At 37.5% G+C, this 17,543-nt stretch overlaps 1 protein-coding gene across 3 annotated transcripts in view; it reads right to left on the bottom strand.

Moving 5' to 3' along the window:
- The window catches only part of DNAH7 (dynein axonemal heavy chain 7), a 210,256-nt gene that overhangs the window by 9,644 nt on the left and 183,069 nt on the right, over nucleotides 1-17,543 (bottom strand). For all 3 annotated transcript variants that reach the window (XM_030579239.1, XM_030579241.1, XM_030579240.1), the window contains 6 exons: nucleotides 17,287-17,379; nucleotides 8,710-8,886; nucleotides 6,368-6,529; nucleotides 5,107-5,307; nucleotides 3,822-3,983; nucleotides 601-786 (listed from right to left, as the gene is read on the bottom strand). In XM_030579239.1, coding sequence (XP_030435099.1) covers nucleotides 601-786; nucleotides 3,822-3,983; nucleotides 5,107-5,307; nucleotides 6,368-6,529; nucleotides 8,710-8,886; nucleotides 17,287-17,379 — 981 coding nt within the window. The remainder of the gene's footprint in view (nucleotides 1-600; nucleotides 787-3,821; nucleotides 3,984-5,106; nucleotides 5,308-6,367; nucleotides 6,530-8,709; nucleotides 8,887-17,286; nucleotides 17,380-17,543) is intronic.

Here is a 17,543-nt window from a genome sequence, read left to right as displayed (position 1 = left end):
AGTGGGCCTCAATTTTAGAGCAGAATTTTATTCTAATTAGTTTCTTATACCATGCCCATCATCATGAAAGCTGAGCACCTCAAACTCTGAGGTAGTGGCAGGATTCTAGCTCTGTCCTGTTTACACTAACACTTTTGAAACACCAAACATGCACTAAGGCTCAGCTTTTTTGAGATATTTCACCACCTAGTGGAATTTTTCAAATGCATCTAGGTATCTAACACTTAGAGAAAAAAATCCCACTAGCCATATAAATACCTTAAAAAAGGTATCCTTAATTCTTATGAATTCAGTGTTTAGGTGACACAGTAATAAGCACCTTAGAAATATCACATATTAGATACAACACCCTTGAGTTACATTGCAGACTGTATTTGCCACATTTTACAGAAGTGGAAACTATGCTGTTAAGAAGGGCTTGTCTACATCAACATTTAGTTCATGGCAAAGTGCGAGGGTGGGGGAGAAGAATGTGTGTGGCGGGGGTGACTTCACCCTGCACTAGCTTACCATGCCTTAACGATCCATGTGGCCTCTGCTGCTGTGCATTAAATGTTCACTTTGGCTTACGGGTCAGTTCATTTATTTAAAAATACTTACGTCTCCTTCAGGTGGGGCAAAATAAAGACCACTGTTATCAAACTTATATTCTAAGTCCATAACAATTTCAGAATTGTAGAATTTGTTTAAAATGCTACGGAGCGTGCGCCGATCCCAATCATCAGTAACTCTGCCACCATAATTGCATTCTCCAGTCATATACCGTAAGGCATCATACGGCAGCTCCTGAAACATAAAACCAGAGGTCTGCCTGAATAACTGCTTAACATTTGTTAGCACCATTATACTTGAGCTTTTGTAATTTATTTGAAAGATTTACAAAATTCTCACTTTAAATATTATTTTGTGGTTGATGTTTTAGGCTTCTCCACCAAAATCACCCCTTTCTCAGCCACTAGGCCAAATTCTGCCTTTGAATAATATCAGTTGCATACAGTGGGGAGCAGAATTTGGCCTATGTACTTATCTTTGTACCCAACCATTGTTGGGTAACTTAAGCTGTGTTATAACTATGCTTTGTCAGTATCCACCCAATATACACTGGGTATGGCCCCTTTCTGTACAGCATAGTAAGACTAGACCAAGTGATGCAATTAAAATCTTCATCTATTAGTAATTTGGAACTTAATTCTGCTAGAGTTTAATACAGAGGGTTTGTTTATTTGCAAAAGAATTTTCTTGAATTCTTATTGTAATTTCAAGTCACAGCTTTCTGTAAACTTGCACTCCTGTCAAAATGTGTCTTCTGTGAGGCTAGAAATTTAAATAGACTCAAGTCTACTGAGAATAACCTGAAATCAATGAATGCATTTCACTTCAAAACATTTACAGCCAACTAGTCAGATAGATGTTCACTGTGGTCAGTATCTGGGAATCGTTCAAGGTTCAGCAATTAAAACACTGAGTCACCCAACTTTATTCTCCTATAGGACTAAGAAAACTCAAGAGTTTCATTTATAATACATATGAAACTAACATATACGCAAGAGTGATTATAGCCTTTTGCAAACTTTTTAGCTATGCAAACTAACTCAGAGATTCAGCCATACTTTTTTTCAGCACAGTGTCACACAAGTCCACCATCCCATTATATCCACCTGCTTTTTAACTGCCCAGGTAGAAGCTGACCGAGATAGTCATTTGGGCTAATTTTAACAACAGCCAACTTTACTTAAGTAAACACAAAGTGCCATAAAGTTTAAAAACATCTGTCTTTTTCACATAGGGGCCATAAACCAGTTCCAGTCTGGAACAGAGGGAAGGGATTTTATTCCAAGTATTTTCTGGTTCAAAAAAATATGTAGAATGGAGATGAATATTAGATCTCAGACTTCACTGCTGTGAAACCACGGAAATTCAGGATGGTAACTCTACAGCAATATAACGGTCGTTAGAGTCTGGGAATTGGTTTGTGGCCCTCAACCTTCATGTTTACTTTCACACCACCCTCCACTCCTCTCACAAGAGATTTCTTTGTTTCATAGTCTGCCAGGATCACCTCCAGTATCAAGAGCTCCCCTTTTCCACATCTCATCTGCCCAAGAGTATTTTCCAAAATCTGGCAATAGTATCTGCTCAGCTTCATCGGCCGGGAATAATAGTCTTCCTGTACCTTTACGACTGGCAGTTCACGGACTGGTCAGACCCTGAAGTCCTTTCTGCAGTACAGACATCCATGTTCCTGTTCTGCAATTTAGGTTAAGTTCTGGAATAGGCTTCCAGACAGGGCCTGGAGAATCCCTTTCATTGGAGGTTTTTAAGCACAGATTGGACAAACACCTGGCAGGGATGGTCTAGATTTACTTGGTCTTGCTACAATGCTGGAGGCTGGACTTGATGACTTCTCAGTCCCTGCCAGCCCTAGGTTTCCATGATTTTTTTTTTAAATTCTGCAGCTCATTAAACATATACGCATGCATAAAAATGCCACTTTATAGACCATGAAATAAGCCTATGTATAGGCGTTTTAGAAATACAAAACTAACAAGTTAAGGTTCGACAGAAGAGCAATTTTTTCATGGGGACAACATATGTACAAGAAGCTTCTAAGAGAGTGGCAAACAACTTCCAGAGTCAGAGCCTAAATGTTCAAAAGTCCAAGAATACTACAATTTGAAATTTAGTAAATTTTAAAAAAGCCTTAAAAATACTTCCAGATATTACACCAAGCTGTTGAGTTCCTCCATCAATTTTTCTGATTTTACAATTGCATTTTCCTATAATTTTAAATGCTTTTCTCTCTGCTGTCCCTGTTTGAAAGACTCACTGAAGCAAATGGGAAAACTAACAATACAAAACCACAGTGAAACTGACTATAACACAAAGTGCTCTCTAATGCAATGTAAACCAAGAGAAAACATCGCGAAAAGTTTTTTCCCTGATCTAATCTCTTTTATAATAATAAAATAATAATAATAATAATAATAATAATAATAATAATAATAATAATATCTAAATCTTATACAGAACATTTCATCCACTAGTCTCAAAGCACTTTTCAAAGGAGGGTCAGTATGATTATCCCCTTTTATAGATGTGGAAACCAATGCACAGAAGGGGAAAATGACTGGCTCAAGGTCACTGAGCAGGCCAGTGGATCTTCTGAGCCCCAGACCAGAGCTCTCGGCCATATGAAATACTACTTCCCTTCACCGCCCCCCAAGAAAAAGAGGCTCAGAGAGTGGAAGTGACTTGCCAGATTTACACAGCAGGTCAGTGTCATAGCTAGGAATAGAACTCCAATTCCTAACTGCTAATCAAGGCCCCTAGCTGCTGAACCTGCCACATTTAGTTATAATCATCTTTGGAACAACATTTTCAGACACTAATATGATTATTGTGTTGGTAGCATCTCTTTAAGGCCTTTGGGGACAAGATAAAGGTGCCAAAGAGTGAACTGAATATGCAGAACAAAACCTGTTCCATTTTGCATGGAATAACATCTGGTTTGAATAAATTTGTTAGTCTCTAAGGTGCTACAAGTACTCCTGTTCTTTCTTCTGAATTAGTTTCTGGACTGGTATGAACTTTGATGGCCGTATAAATCCCTGAAAATACAGGCTTATAACAGAAATACTGACACCTTAATAATCACAAATAGAACTTTGTTTTTAATGATGTGCTATCTAGTAAACTTTCTTGTGTAATCATTTCCATTAATTCTGTAGGAGCAAAAATTAATGAGAAGGTATTGTTGCATGCATTTACAGTGCCATATAGAGAAAAATGGATAACATCCTCTCTGTGATCCATTACTGTACCTCATATTGGTTCAGAAACATGTTCAGCTGCTGCACACTAATTCGCAGATCAGTCTCATTAAATTCATAAGGAATGTTCCAACCCAGTGGCCCAAATTTCCGTCTTTCTTGAGCCAATGCATGAAAGAAACAGAGGCCATACAGCAGCTTCTTGAATTCAGCCTTTTAACAGAACATGACAATAAGAATATAATCCATGGAATATGCTACAAACACTTTAACTTCCCCATAACCCATATAACAGCACAAAGAATCTCTCTAGCACACATAGGTGTAGAATCCTCCTTCGCTGTCTCTCCATAACATAGACCCTCCACAGTAGTAACATATATTTCTGTTTTATTACAGACCTGGCCCAGGCACACCTTCAGAATTTAGCCATCAATTTGTTATATATATGCCTTTGTCACAAGCAGTCATTTTAAAAATTCTCTTAATCCTTCAAGTAACCTAGAATCCAAGTAACCAAGTAATCCAGTTACGACTTTTTATACAGTACATATGAGCTGCAGCAGTGTATATGTAATCCACACATAGTCCACCAATCTTATTTGCTGCTCTGGTCTTAGAAAAGCATTAGTTCTACTGTATTTTACTTTTTTATGATCCAGATATGTTTTGGTCCTGACATAGCTTTCAAAAAATCTTTATAGTTAAGAAGTTGTGTTTTTTAATTGAGAAAACTTAGCAAGGCACACAATCTCAATTAAAAGCAATTAGCTACAGTTTTTAATTATAACAAAATACTGCAAAACAATTTTAGGCCAAAACATTCACAAAGAAAAACCTAATTATGAAAACAGTAGGTGGTTTCCCAGTCTGACTAGTCATTCTAAAAAAGGCACTCATAATTCCTATCAATCAACCTGTTAAATCATTTGGTTCCCAGAGTTCTATGAAGGAAACATTTTTATGTTTAAGATTAACAATATGATTCTAAACAGCCTAGGTCTGAGTTAATAATTCTGCAACAAGGTTCCCTAACCTTGCAGATTTGTATCAGGAAATAACTTGCTTCTGGCTTCTTAAATAGAAAGGTGTATCATTAATGGCATGCCACAAAATCTCTGCTGAGACAGAGTGAAACTGGTAGTAAAATAAAAATAAAATATCAATAAAATTCACTTCAGTGAAGTTACTATTCACAACCAACTTCACTGCAGTGCACGAAGACTAATATGGTAGTTTTTAACCCAGCAATCACATATATAACCACTAATGTTTACATTAGCTGCTTTATAAGTAATAAAAACAGAGATAACAAGGCTAATACTACTATACTAACAGGCTTCTTGCAACTGTTGAAAAACTCAGGGTCAGAGATTGGATCCATCAGGTATGAACGGATAATATTTGCCCGTAAACCTTTCGGTGCTTCATTGGTCATTTTCACTCCATTCTGAAGGACAGAGACGGGAAAATTTGGAGATGGGTAACTGGTCAGCCAAAGTCGGAAATCTGGATGTGTTGTATCAGGATTCAGCTCCTAAAAGAAAACACCGCACAAAAACAAAGAATGAAATCCAATAGGAATAATAAGGATTATATGTGTCAATGTTTGTTATTTAAGCAAGTCAATCTGTAAAATGTGAAAATACACCAGTGTAATGTTTATGAATTACTAGCTTGAAGCATAATTATAGTGGTAGCCACAGTTATGTGTGACAGTTACCATTTTAAAACCACTTTATTTTACTCATAACTCTCTGAATCATTGGTATTTCAGGCTAAAATTTTCCACGATTGGTCTCTATATAAAGGTAAATGATTATGGGATGTATGAGCAACAAACAGTTCAGTCACATATGAGTACAAGAAGAATATAAACAATTTGTACTTTCTCCATTAATGAAATAAACTTTATTTTGAACAGTTCTACAGTCAAAGTGGCTGATGGTAAACATTTGAAATTTGTATGAATTTGGTAAGATACTGTATGGTTCACAGGGAAGAGACCCACTCTAATACCCCTTTGCAGCTCTGTAACTGGGGAAAGGCGCAAACTTCCTAAACATCCCAGTTTCTGCAAAGACGTATGTGAGTGTTTAACCTTAAGCATGGTGTAAGACTTCGCAGGATTGAGGCCAACATCTGTAGGAGATATGCTATCTCTTTCAGATGTGTGGGACAGAGAAAATGAGTAGGAAATCTATTTACCTCTGAGCAAAACACTAAATATGGTTTGTTTTCATAAGAATATTAAATGTGACTTTCAACACCAGAGACTACATCCTTAGCTGCAGCTGAAATACCACTAAAGTATCTGGAGGAAGGGAGTAAGAGTGGTTGCAAGCCTGAGGGCTACTCTAAATTTACACTTTGCTCTTTAGGGGATGCACCAATTCCACACACTTTCTCCGGAAAGCACCTCCTTCACCAGGAGTCAGGAGATAAGGACTGGTGCAGAACCAGTACGCAGGGATTCCTTTACATAAGGGGAATCCTCCAGCAGTAAGTTAAGTAGGCTTTCTGGCTGCTTTGCCCACCAGAATGGATCTGAGAGTCAGGCACTAAGCTTTATAAAAGAAAATATGAGTGATTTTTACCTCACAGACTTTTTCCAGTGTTGGCATCCATGAAGTTGCTAGGTGGCAGTTTTGCAGAACTACCCAGCTGCCCTCCTTTACTGCCTTCTCTATCATCCGCATGGCTATAGGACCTTGGCCCTGTCCTAGAGATAGAGAGCTCAGCTTTGATCCACCGTACCCCTGTACATAAAGAACACTTTTAGAGTAACAACATTTTATGAAAGATTATAGAAACATACCAAACACTGACACAATTAACATCCACATTTTTGTTTGTTAAACAAGTATAAAACATTAAATTCAAACTAATTCAATAACATAAATATATTAAGTAGTTTCTACACAAAAAAATTCTAAACTAGAAAAATCTTATCACGTCTGGGTAAGAAACCATCTCTTATTTAATATTTAGTTTGTTTTGAGGACAGCAGTTTTGGGATTGTAAACTAGATTTAATTTGATTTCTAAAGGCGAAGGTAAACCCTTCCTTTTTTATACTACTTCTGACAAGAACGAGGAAACCTGAGAGCCTATGCAGCAAAGAAGATGAGACAAGTACAGATGAATAAAGAAAGGTGGATTTGTGAAAGAGAACCACAGTGACACATTTAGAGTAAAGGACAGATGGTTAAAGTAACTGAGCAGGAAGTGGAAAGGAAACATCAAAGAAGCCAGAAATATCCAAAGGATCTCCTTGTACACTGTCCACACCATGAAAATCTATAAAACTATATAGTCTGTTTTAATGTGCTAATTGGTGGTAAAGTTTCTTCTTTAAAATTCTACAAGGAAAATTCTGCCTTCCCTTCTCTCTTATGTGAAATTAAAATTCCCCAGTTAAAGAAAGAAACCATATGATACATAAAAACTTCATATTAAGATAAATATCTTTTAGATTCTAAACTCTTCATGGCAGGAGCATGATTTCTATTACTGTATGTCTAGAAAGCACCTTGATTATCATGGGTGCTGTCATAAACAAATACCTAAAAATAATAATAGCAATTATACTTATTAAATACAGGGTGTGTCAGCCTAGCAGTTTAAATGGTCTCTGGAACTTGGATTGGCAGGACTAAAGGTGCTGGTCACGCAGTGCATTTTGCCCTTGGTGTAAAGTAGAGTGTGCTTCACTTCACTCTGGTCAACTGAAAAAGTAGCAAACATGAAGCCTCCATTCTTCACTGGGAGGGAGGTGTTTGTAATACAAAGTCTTGAAGGGACTGAGAAAAAGGGGAAAAGAAGATAAGATTCTGGATTTCCCATCAACAAATGAGAGGGGAAAGCTAAGCTTGTGACTCACTTGAGTTTTTCAGGCCTATTCTTTTTTGGTAAATATGGAAGATGTGATCAAGAAAAGCCTGAAAACTGTTTTTTATAGTAATACCATTTCATGAACAGGTATCTGATACTCAGGAAGATATGTGCACTGAAATGACGATTTACACCTATATATACATTTCAAACATTTAATTTGCAGGGTGTTTTAAACCCAGCTCAAATCTTTTCATTCCATTCCAGTTCAGTTTAATCTAATACCTGCCAGCCATTGGCTCTAGCTACACATCAATTCATTCCTGTACTGTAAAATTCGGAATATTTAAAAAGACTTCTCCAAACAGATAATTGTTTGAGGCTGTAGATATCCTACTACAAACTGCAGGATATATTTACAGCTTGTTGAGTGGGGATTTACAGTATGCCAGTCACTACCAATAGCACAGAATTCTGACGAAGTAATTGCCAAGAAATACAAGTCTTTCATCTTACTGGAAAACAGCAATTTTCTGGTATTACTACAATATTATGTTTTTTATGAGAACTTTTTCTTGTAACAATGTCGTGCTGCTAATGGCTAAATCAAATAATAATATATTCGGCTTCTGCGGTGTACAAGTCTACCCAAGACCATTGAACAAAACTTCTTTCTTTCTACATTAAGTTTTGTAACAAAGTGGTTTTAGGTTAATATTCGCAAAAATTAACTTCAGTTTTCTGCAAAGAACTAATTAGAATTTCAAAAGATTTAAACCACTATTTTTGGCTCTATCTTCCCATTTTCAATTACAGATAACAAAAACTACTCATTTTAATAGTTCTTAAAATCACAGTGGTGAAGAAGATGCAGTAAATATTGAATGTGTAATTTCTTCACATTAGTGAGCCAGTCGTACAACCTTCATTCATACAAAATATTCACTAAAGTTCATTAAGGACCACAGAATCAGATCTAATGCATTTGTAAGAGTTCAAAAGAATATTCTATGAACTTACTTGACACTTCAACATTTAGGGTTTAAAAAGTATTGCTTTACAATATGAGAATGTCATCAACACGAAGCTTAGAAATGTTAATATACCTGGTCATCAGCAAACTTGAGAAGAGCAGCCATAGGGTCTGCACCAGGAGACAGCACAAAAATCAATGGTGCACAGCAGTGGCTATCAGAAAATGCCTTTGACAAATCAAATGGAGGTGGTTCAATAAATGGACGGCCCAGCTTGTCAATGATAAATTCTTGTACCATAGGGATAATCTAGAAAAGCAAATATGTGCTGTATGAAATGTGTGTGTTAAAATCAAGATTTGTCATTCTGAATATTTTAATACAAATGTCAAACAAGCTATTCCAATTTGTAAAATGATGCATAGGAATAGTCTCATTGAATTCAATGTGTATGTCTCGGCAGGATCAAGGTTCAAGTGGCAAGATTCAGGAAAGAGGAGGACTAAATTGTTTCAAACAATGAACGATCTTATTTCTGGAGGTATTGCCTCTAGGTCAGCTATTAGGCAGATTGGTAGGTCAGTGTAGGAAGTTGAAATTGCTACTGCTCATGTTTTATTTGTACTACGAAGAGGATTCCAATTTCCAGGGCTAATCAATCAAGCCCCTTTCACTAGTCCTAAACCCCAATCCTGTATGTTATTCTGCACAGAAGTCCCCTACAGTGAAGTTAATGGGAAACTTACAGAAGCAAAGCCAAAGGTCTTGATCCTGCAAACACGTCTGGATGTGCTTCATGTTAATACCATGAGTAGTCCCATTGAAATCATGGTACTAGTCATGGTAGCAAAATTAAGCATGTGTGTACGGATTTACACAAACATAAACTAAATGTGGATGCAGACATACAAATCACAAAAATAGTGGCTAATTTGAAAACAAATATGACATACATTTAAACATTTGCTTCTGAGTATACATATTAAAAAAGATTTTTTTAAGATTTCAGTTTCATAATTGCCTGTGGCACTTTTGATTTGCCCATCTCCATTGTGCAACAGATAAAAATTTTAGCACATCTCCAGAATGATGCTATTTAAAACATATGCTAGAACATTTTAATATTTTTTCTTTTGTTGTCTTGAAAAGAACTGCAAAATCTTTTGCTAATGCATTATTACAGTTTAAACTCTGAAAGAGAAACTGTCAAGAAATGCAAAAGTTTTTAATAGCAGTGTTAACTGAGCCACATTATGTAATACTTCTGTAGCATTTTAGATTACTAGTTAGATTGTTAAATGTCTGTATGAGCTCAGTATTAAAGTTACAAATTTAATCATTAAAGTATCAAGAAATACAAAGATAAGCTCCAAATATCTGTGTTAATTCAGTCACTTTGTACATACTATACACTAAGTTGTACATTTAACAAAGATACACCTTTGAGTGCTAAGAATGTGACAGATGCAGAAATTCCATTGTGACCTCACTTCTCTTATTCTGCTGCTCAGACTCACCTGCCTTTACTTAATTGAAGCACCCTCATGTTTACAGGTGGGAGCAATGAAGCCAATGAGTGAAATGTCTTTAATATGAGAGGGAGAGGCACAGCATGAGTATTATGTTGGTTAGGGCAAGGATCAGACAACAGGTTTTGTTTGTTCTTCTTTCTTTCAGATGGAGGCTTTTTTGAAAGAGCTTAATTTAGCCTGTAAGCATTTGATTGAGTTTAGGCACATGTATGAGTATGAGAATCGCATAAAAACCTTCACAGATTGGCCTTTTATGGAGAATTGCAAATGTACCCCTGAGCATGTAAGTCTGAAAATTTTGTCTATACCTAGGAACTATAAGACAAAAATAATAAATATATAAAATTTAATTACAACTCCCAAATACTTCATTCTCTTCCCTGATAGACTATGTTCATTAAAATGCTCTTAAACTACATGTTCAAGTTAAAGCAGAATTAGGAGTTTCAATTAAGCCTACAAAAGTCAGGAAAAAAGAAGTAAGTACTTTAATGTCCTCCATATGCTGCTCTGAGAGGACACTTCAGTGGGATGAGTGGCAGTGTACAATCAGTCTGGAAGTTTACCTTTCAGGCATAAGGAAGATGGATTTATTTAAAAAAAACCCTTCTGTCTGAGCTCTACCTTTCCTGGAACTTCTGGATTAATTTGATGCTTGATTTCATGCTGTGCAGACTAAAGTGTTCCCTCACTCTTGTATATAAAGTTGCATGTGGTAGCAATGGCTACCCACATACATGCTAGAACTCCCTAAATGAACAACTCTTGCTACTTAGATTCCACTGTAGCAAGCTAAATTAACTATGAGAATATGGATATGGTGGTTTTTATTTTGTTTTTGAGTTTTTAATGAATTAGAAACCTGTAATTTTCACAGTTATTGACCAGCTTGACAAATGAGGAAGTACCCACTAGAGATAGGTAAATAGTGGAATGTTTGGGTAGGAAGGCCAAATGGAAAAATTTGAAAAACTATTTAAAACTCATACTAAAAAAGAAAGTTAAAAAGCTTTCAATCAAATCTAAAACACTCATTTCAAACGAGTCATAACACTTGCTAATGTAAAATGAAATCTGTGAGTTTTATTTTTCTCTCAGTTCAACCATTTCAAGTGGCTGGTTGTAGTTGTTACCTGTGTGTGTTAAACTGGCCAAATTAAAGATCAAAATGCAGTTTCAAATTTGAAATGAAACATTTTGATTCTTTTCCCCAATTAAGATGGTTCTCTGAATTTGGGACTTCTGATCCTGAAAAATGCCTTTTTTTCTTTTCTTTGCGGGGGAGGGACAGGAAATAATTGGGGGTGGGATCAATCCACACAGATCTAGTGCTTGTTATCTAGAAGGAAGACTAAATAGCCAATTCATAGCACTTATAAAAATGAATCATTTAAAATTATTGTCCACTCAGTGCTTTGAACATTATTGTAGCATTTGTATTGTACTTTGTATATTATGGCCCATAATGCTTTGAAACTGAAACAAGTCATGCGTGGGTACAGCTGCTGTATATCTTGAGGGTCACACCTCAGATGAAGCATACTTAGAGTTATCTGAGCAGGTGTGAAGGAAGTTGAAACTACAACACATGCAGGACCACTTCTAAAGATGAGTAATTGTAGTTTTTAACTCTTTTTAGAGTTGATTTATCCATGTCTCTAATGTACCTATAGGAAGCTCACTATAATGAGAACTACAGAGTTCTAACTTCATGTTTGTGTGACTCTCTCCTTTTAATTGTGGGATTGCCTGGATATCATTATATTTGCAAATGACAGTTTAGTTCAACAAACTGACCTCACCACTGACTATTCCAATATTCCTGAAATATTTGAGATGACAATTTTCCTTTTTTTTTTTCTCTAAGAGAAAACCTTGCATACATAGCAGTCAAATGTTGTTCTTAGATTCATGCATTAATACAACGGCAAGCTATGTCTTGCTTATTTCTGGATTACTGGATTCTGGATATTACTTCTAGTATTACTGTTCAGGCTAAAATTACAGGGTTTAGCCCTTGATTAGTTCCTGGGCAATATATTGTGAATACCTAGCTCTTACTGCAATGCCTATGGAACATTGCTAACTGCCTAGTCACTCACTATCAGCTGATAATCTCAAAAATGGTTACTTGCAAACAGCTACTCCATGCAAAACATGTTTATTGCCTTTAGCCTCTCTTCTCACTCTACAGCTTGTCTGTTACACCCTCTTGCTGGAAGACCCCAATGTTCATGAAGAGCTGAAACTGCAGCAAGGGAGATTTAGGTTGGACATTAGGAAAAAGTTCCTAACTGTCAGGGTAGTTAAACACTGGAATAGATTGCCTAGGGAGGTTGTGGAATCTCCATCGCTGGAGATATTTAAGAGTAGGTTAGATAAATGTCTCTCTGGGATGGTCTAGACAGTATTAGGTCCTGCCATGAGAGCAGGGGACTGGACTCGATGACCTCTCGAGGTCCCTTCCAGTCCTAGAGTCTAGGAGTCTATACGAGTAGTCTTGTAGGACAGAGACTTTAGACATAAACTCTCTGGGGCAAGGACTGTTGTCTCTTATTATATATTTGCACAGTGTATATTACACCAGGTCCCAACAAATCGGGTCCATAAGTACTATCACAACTAATTCTCCCCTGCAGATGGCCAGGGCTGGCTTCATCCACTGTCCAAGTGCAAATGAACCTGATGTGGCAAAGTGTTTCTTCTGCCTGATAGAGCTGGAGGGCTGGGAGCCAAATGATGATCCACAGTAAGCAGTAGTCTGCCTGTATATTTCCTCACTCTTTATGCTGTGAAATGAATCAAATTTCTTGAAACAGTCCTCCACACTATCTCTGGCTAACTCCCCTAATGTACTAGTTTGAGCATTATTTCCCCTCCTATGAGTTCTTTGTGTGTTCTGGTTTAGTTATCAAAGCACTCATGTAAACTTGACCAGCAGTCTTCAATTTTCCATTACTATGGAAAACATTTGTTTCTTTGTATTCAGTGTAGCTGTATCCTGAAAAGTAACATACTGTTATTGAGGGTTCTTTACCTCTTGATATTTCAATATGTCTTCCCCATTTTACAATTTGAAAAAGGTTGGTCAGCAACCTTTAAAATCTGAAACTCTAGCTGTATTCTTTCTGACTTACAACTGAAATATAACTCTATTATTGGAAGCTAGAAAAACTTAGCTCTTTAGCTGTATTGCCTCTGCAGTGCTTACATAAGTAAACTCACCTATCACTAAAATAAGCAGTTGATTCTGAATAAACACAGGTAGCAAAGTTGAATAAAGAGATCCTGGTTTTTATATAGCCCATATTCTAACTAGGGCCACTGGAGTGTACATTTCCCTCAACTCATTAAAATTGTTTTGTCTGTAAATTTTGTGATCTAAAAACTAATGTGCGGGGGTGGAGTATGGAGGGGGAATGGAAGAAATGAAAAAAAGTGCTTTAGGCTGCTTAATTTTGAAGCCTAGGTACCAGCTCTTGGGTTAAGTTTGTTAGCTATTCTGAAATATTCATACAGACCATAAAAGATGCTTGTTTTCCCTCTTGTTGAAATGAATATTCTGGAGTGGTGGGAATAAACATAGCTGAAGGTGGGGGGAGCACTAACTTGTGGGTTTCTGTCACATGTATCTTAAAGAATTTACTTCACCTCTTCCATCTGGTATTAGAGGAAAAGAGGAGTTTCACAACTCTCCTCTTGACACTTTATCAGTAAAAATGTGATCAATGCAGCTATTTAGGGGCAAAAGAGAACATAAAACAACCCTGTGAAAGTTGCAGAAATTCTTTCATATTAGAAAATTGTGGAACTGTATCACTCTCTTCCATCTCCTCTGAAATGCTGTGGAAGATTAATTATTCCCAAAATGAAACTCCTGTGTTTGTGCTGCAGGGTAGAGCACTCCAAACGTCCTAGCAACTGTGGGTTTTTATCCCTTGCTAAGAACTTTGATGATCTGACAATGGAGGAATACTACATGCTGGAGATGGACCGGTTGAGGACTTTTCTTGTAAGTACTCATGCAAATATTGTTTAATGGCTTTGGCTTAAACGGAGGACGCTGTCTGAATAAAAATTTGCCCCTTGGAGTGGTTTCTATATAGGAGAAAAGGCAGAAATCTCTCACTGAAGGGACCTGCCATGGCTGCAGTGTCTAGGAACTCGAGGCCAGATTTTTAAAAAGTGTTTGGGCACTTAAAGATGCAGATAATGGGATATTTTCCTCTTTAAGTGCCTAAATGCTTTTAAAAAATCTGGCCCTCTATGCCTAACTCCTTACAAAATTTCACTCCCCTGGACGTGTTTAATCTAACACTCAGAAGAAAGAGAAACTATCCCTTCTGTGTATAATATTAAAAACAGCCCTTGGAAGCACCACTGAGTATTAACCATACTCTGTCATCTTGAACTGACAGGGCTTCAAAGAGGACGTGCTAAATGTAGGCATAGCTCTTGTCAAGCACTGTATCTTCCCCCTGCTTTAGTGTTGTTGTGCCAGCAGCTTTCTCATACAACTGCAAAAGACAAATTGGACCCCCCCGCTCCGCTCACTAGTTCTGCAGTTATCCTGTTCACTGATAGATCATCTCTTTGGAATTCAAAAGAAAATGGCATTAATATCACACCTTAGAGAAGCCTTCCTTCTCTTGGGGTTACCTGAGTAGCAGCTGTCATGCTGTTGATGTGTATAAAGTGATAGCTGCCCCCCAGAACTGGACTGCTTTAGTGATCAAATGTCAATTTTTATTAGGTTCTATTAGTGAATCTAATGGGAGACTTAGAGGCTGTGCTAGTTCCTCATTAAGGTGGTAATCACTGACAAAAGTTCTATATCCCACTTTCTGGATAGCTTTTGAGTGTCTAGGTCTAACACTTCAAACACTAAGTGAAAACTCTGGATTTACTTTAAGTGCAAAACCGGCAGAAGCACAATGAAGTCCTTTGAAGAAGACGTTGATGCAACCAGAAAACGCCTCATTGACCACTTTGTCAGCAAACATCAGTACACTCCAGAGCCAAAGATGTCAGTATCAGAATCTCCCTCAACATGCTGATTCTACTGAACAAAGTTCAGGAAGCCACCAGAACCCCCAAATGCAGACCACTGGGCAAAAAAAGATAAGATATCCACAGACTTTCAGGAAGGTGTGTTCATTTTTGTCTAATTTTCACGTGGCTGTCCTAAACATTGATTTGATTGATACTTGGAATAGATATCACAGATTCAGTTGTCTGAATAATAAAGTACTAATTTCTGTAGACACTTACAAAGTACATAATAGTCAATATGATCTCCTGTCTTTTGAGGTATATTTGATCAGTATGGCAGATGTGGACCAATACATCTTCCAATAAACTGGTGTTTGTAAAATAAAATGTACATTGACTTGTTAAGCAGAATACTTCTGTATGTTTTTAGATGGTCAAAATTTGTATTCTTAAATAAAGATTTACAGCTGATACAAGTGTGCACCTGACTGTGGTATACACAAGCTTTGGGAATGTTCAACTCAACATATTTACTGCTGGGCTTTTTGCTGCCTTTCAAGCAGCCATAGTATCTGTCATTTATCTATAAATATGTAGCTCTGAAGGTAACCTTATCAGCCAGTTCCCAGTACCTGTCATAACCTTCAGAAGGACTTGGATAAAAGCACTATTGTTGGTGACAACTTACAATATTGTGTACTTATCACCCAAGTGACAATTGTGACTGAGTAGCTACAGCCAAGCTTGCCTTGAAGCACAAAAACTGCATAAACTCTCTATTCCTCTCATGACAGAGAACTTGATTTTATGTTCTAAATTCTAGTACTGTGGTAAGTGAAATATGCAACATCTTGTATAGCTACATGTGGTAGATATATAAACCCTGTACTCAGATGAAAGTATATGAAGGCAGAGGCAACACTAGCCATTATTTACTTGTCAATAGCTCACACTTATGAAGGGTGGAAGCTGATTATTGCTGTTGTCTGGTCAATATCCAAGGTAGATACAGAAATGGACAAGAAGGCACTCTTGTCTAATGGTGCAGTCCCAGTATGGCATACCTCAGTGCAGCCTCTCTTTAATTCCTCTCCCACATACTGGTAAACTAAGTCATGCACACTATTCAAAGTGGACTAACTACACAGGACTTCAGCCTACACCAGGAAACTGGTTTTTGGGCGGTTGCTCGTCCTCGCTAACACAATATAAATTGCTGGCCAGGTGATCTTACAGAAACTAGTCTGTAAATATCTGAAGTGGTGAGGTTTGGCATAGATGCTGACTCTGTGGATGGTCTGGAGCTGGAGCACCCGGGGGAAAAATTGGTGGGTGTTTCGTGGCATAACAAGCTTGGGGAGGAGTGGGAACTTGGCATGCTCAGGGCAGGAGGCAGGGAAGGGGTGGGGATTTGGGGAAGGGGGTGGAAAGGGGGCGGAGTTGGGCAGGGGCTTTCTGGGAAGGGATTGGAATAGGAGTGGAGTCAGGACAGGGTGGGGCACTTACCGGCGCCAGCAGAATCAGCGCCTATGAGGTTTAGGGTTGCTAACCTTGTAATTCCCTGGACTAAATAAATATTCAACAGTAGTGATAAGTGTATTCTCATTCATGATTACAATGTGAAGTAAGTAATACAGATGTAAGTTGCTGAAGGTACAATCCTGCTTACATTGAAGACAGACAAAGTTTGCTCTTGACTTCAATAACAGCAATATTGGGCTCCAATAGTGCAGTGCTATCTTTTTAATGCATACTCAAAATTAGCAGACAAAAGGAATTGTGCATGCTTGAACAATTTGAACTTGCAGAGGAATCTGACAAACAACTGGCTTGCTTTCCACTTTCAAAATGGAAAGACTAATGGGGTACTTTCTCACTTATATTCCTTTCCTGATAAATGGAAACTTCTACTTACAAAGAGGCAGATTACATTCTGGCACAAACTACAAACATGATCTGTTTCTTTTAAGGTAATCAGTGAATGCTTGAATAGCTTTGAAATGCATAAGCATCTGGCAATTCTTTGGTTTTAAGATCCACTTCCCTCAGATTATAGAAAAAGACAATTAATGGAGAGCGACAGAGAGAGTAAAATGGGGGGAAAACCAAACAATTTCTAAGGAAGGAGCAGTAGGCGAAACCCATGATACTGTCCAACAGCAAGTCTTTGCACTTCCACACTTACTTTGTCAGGCCTCAGGCAGCGAATGATAAGCATCCTCTGGAATTGGCCCAATTTGTTTTGCCACTCTTCAGGAAAATCCTCATGGTGGGGTTCCTATGAGCATACAGGCAGATTAGCTTTATTTAATTAGTACTCAAATTATACACTGAGACTAATCTAACTGCTTTACTTTTAGGAATCCTTGATAAAGGTGAGACTGCAAAAAATGGTGAATAACTGTCACAACACACTGTACTAATCAGTGTTTTGCACTGTGC

This window comes from Gopherus evgoodei, chromosome 11, assembly GCF_007399415.2.
Source record: "Gopherus evgoodei ecotype Sinaloan lineage chromosome 11, rGopEvg1_v1.p, whole genome shotgun sequence".
Lineage (NCBI taxonomy): Eukaryota > Metazoa > Chordata > Testudines > Testudinidae > Gopherus > Gopherus evgoodei.
The sequence above is the reverse complement of the archived record's forward strand: the minus strand, read 5'-3'. Positions and strand labels throughout refer to the sequence as shown.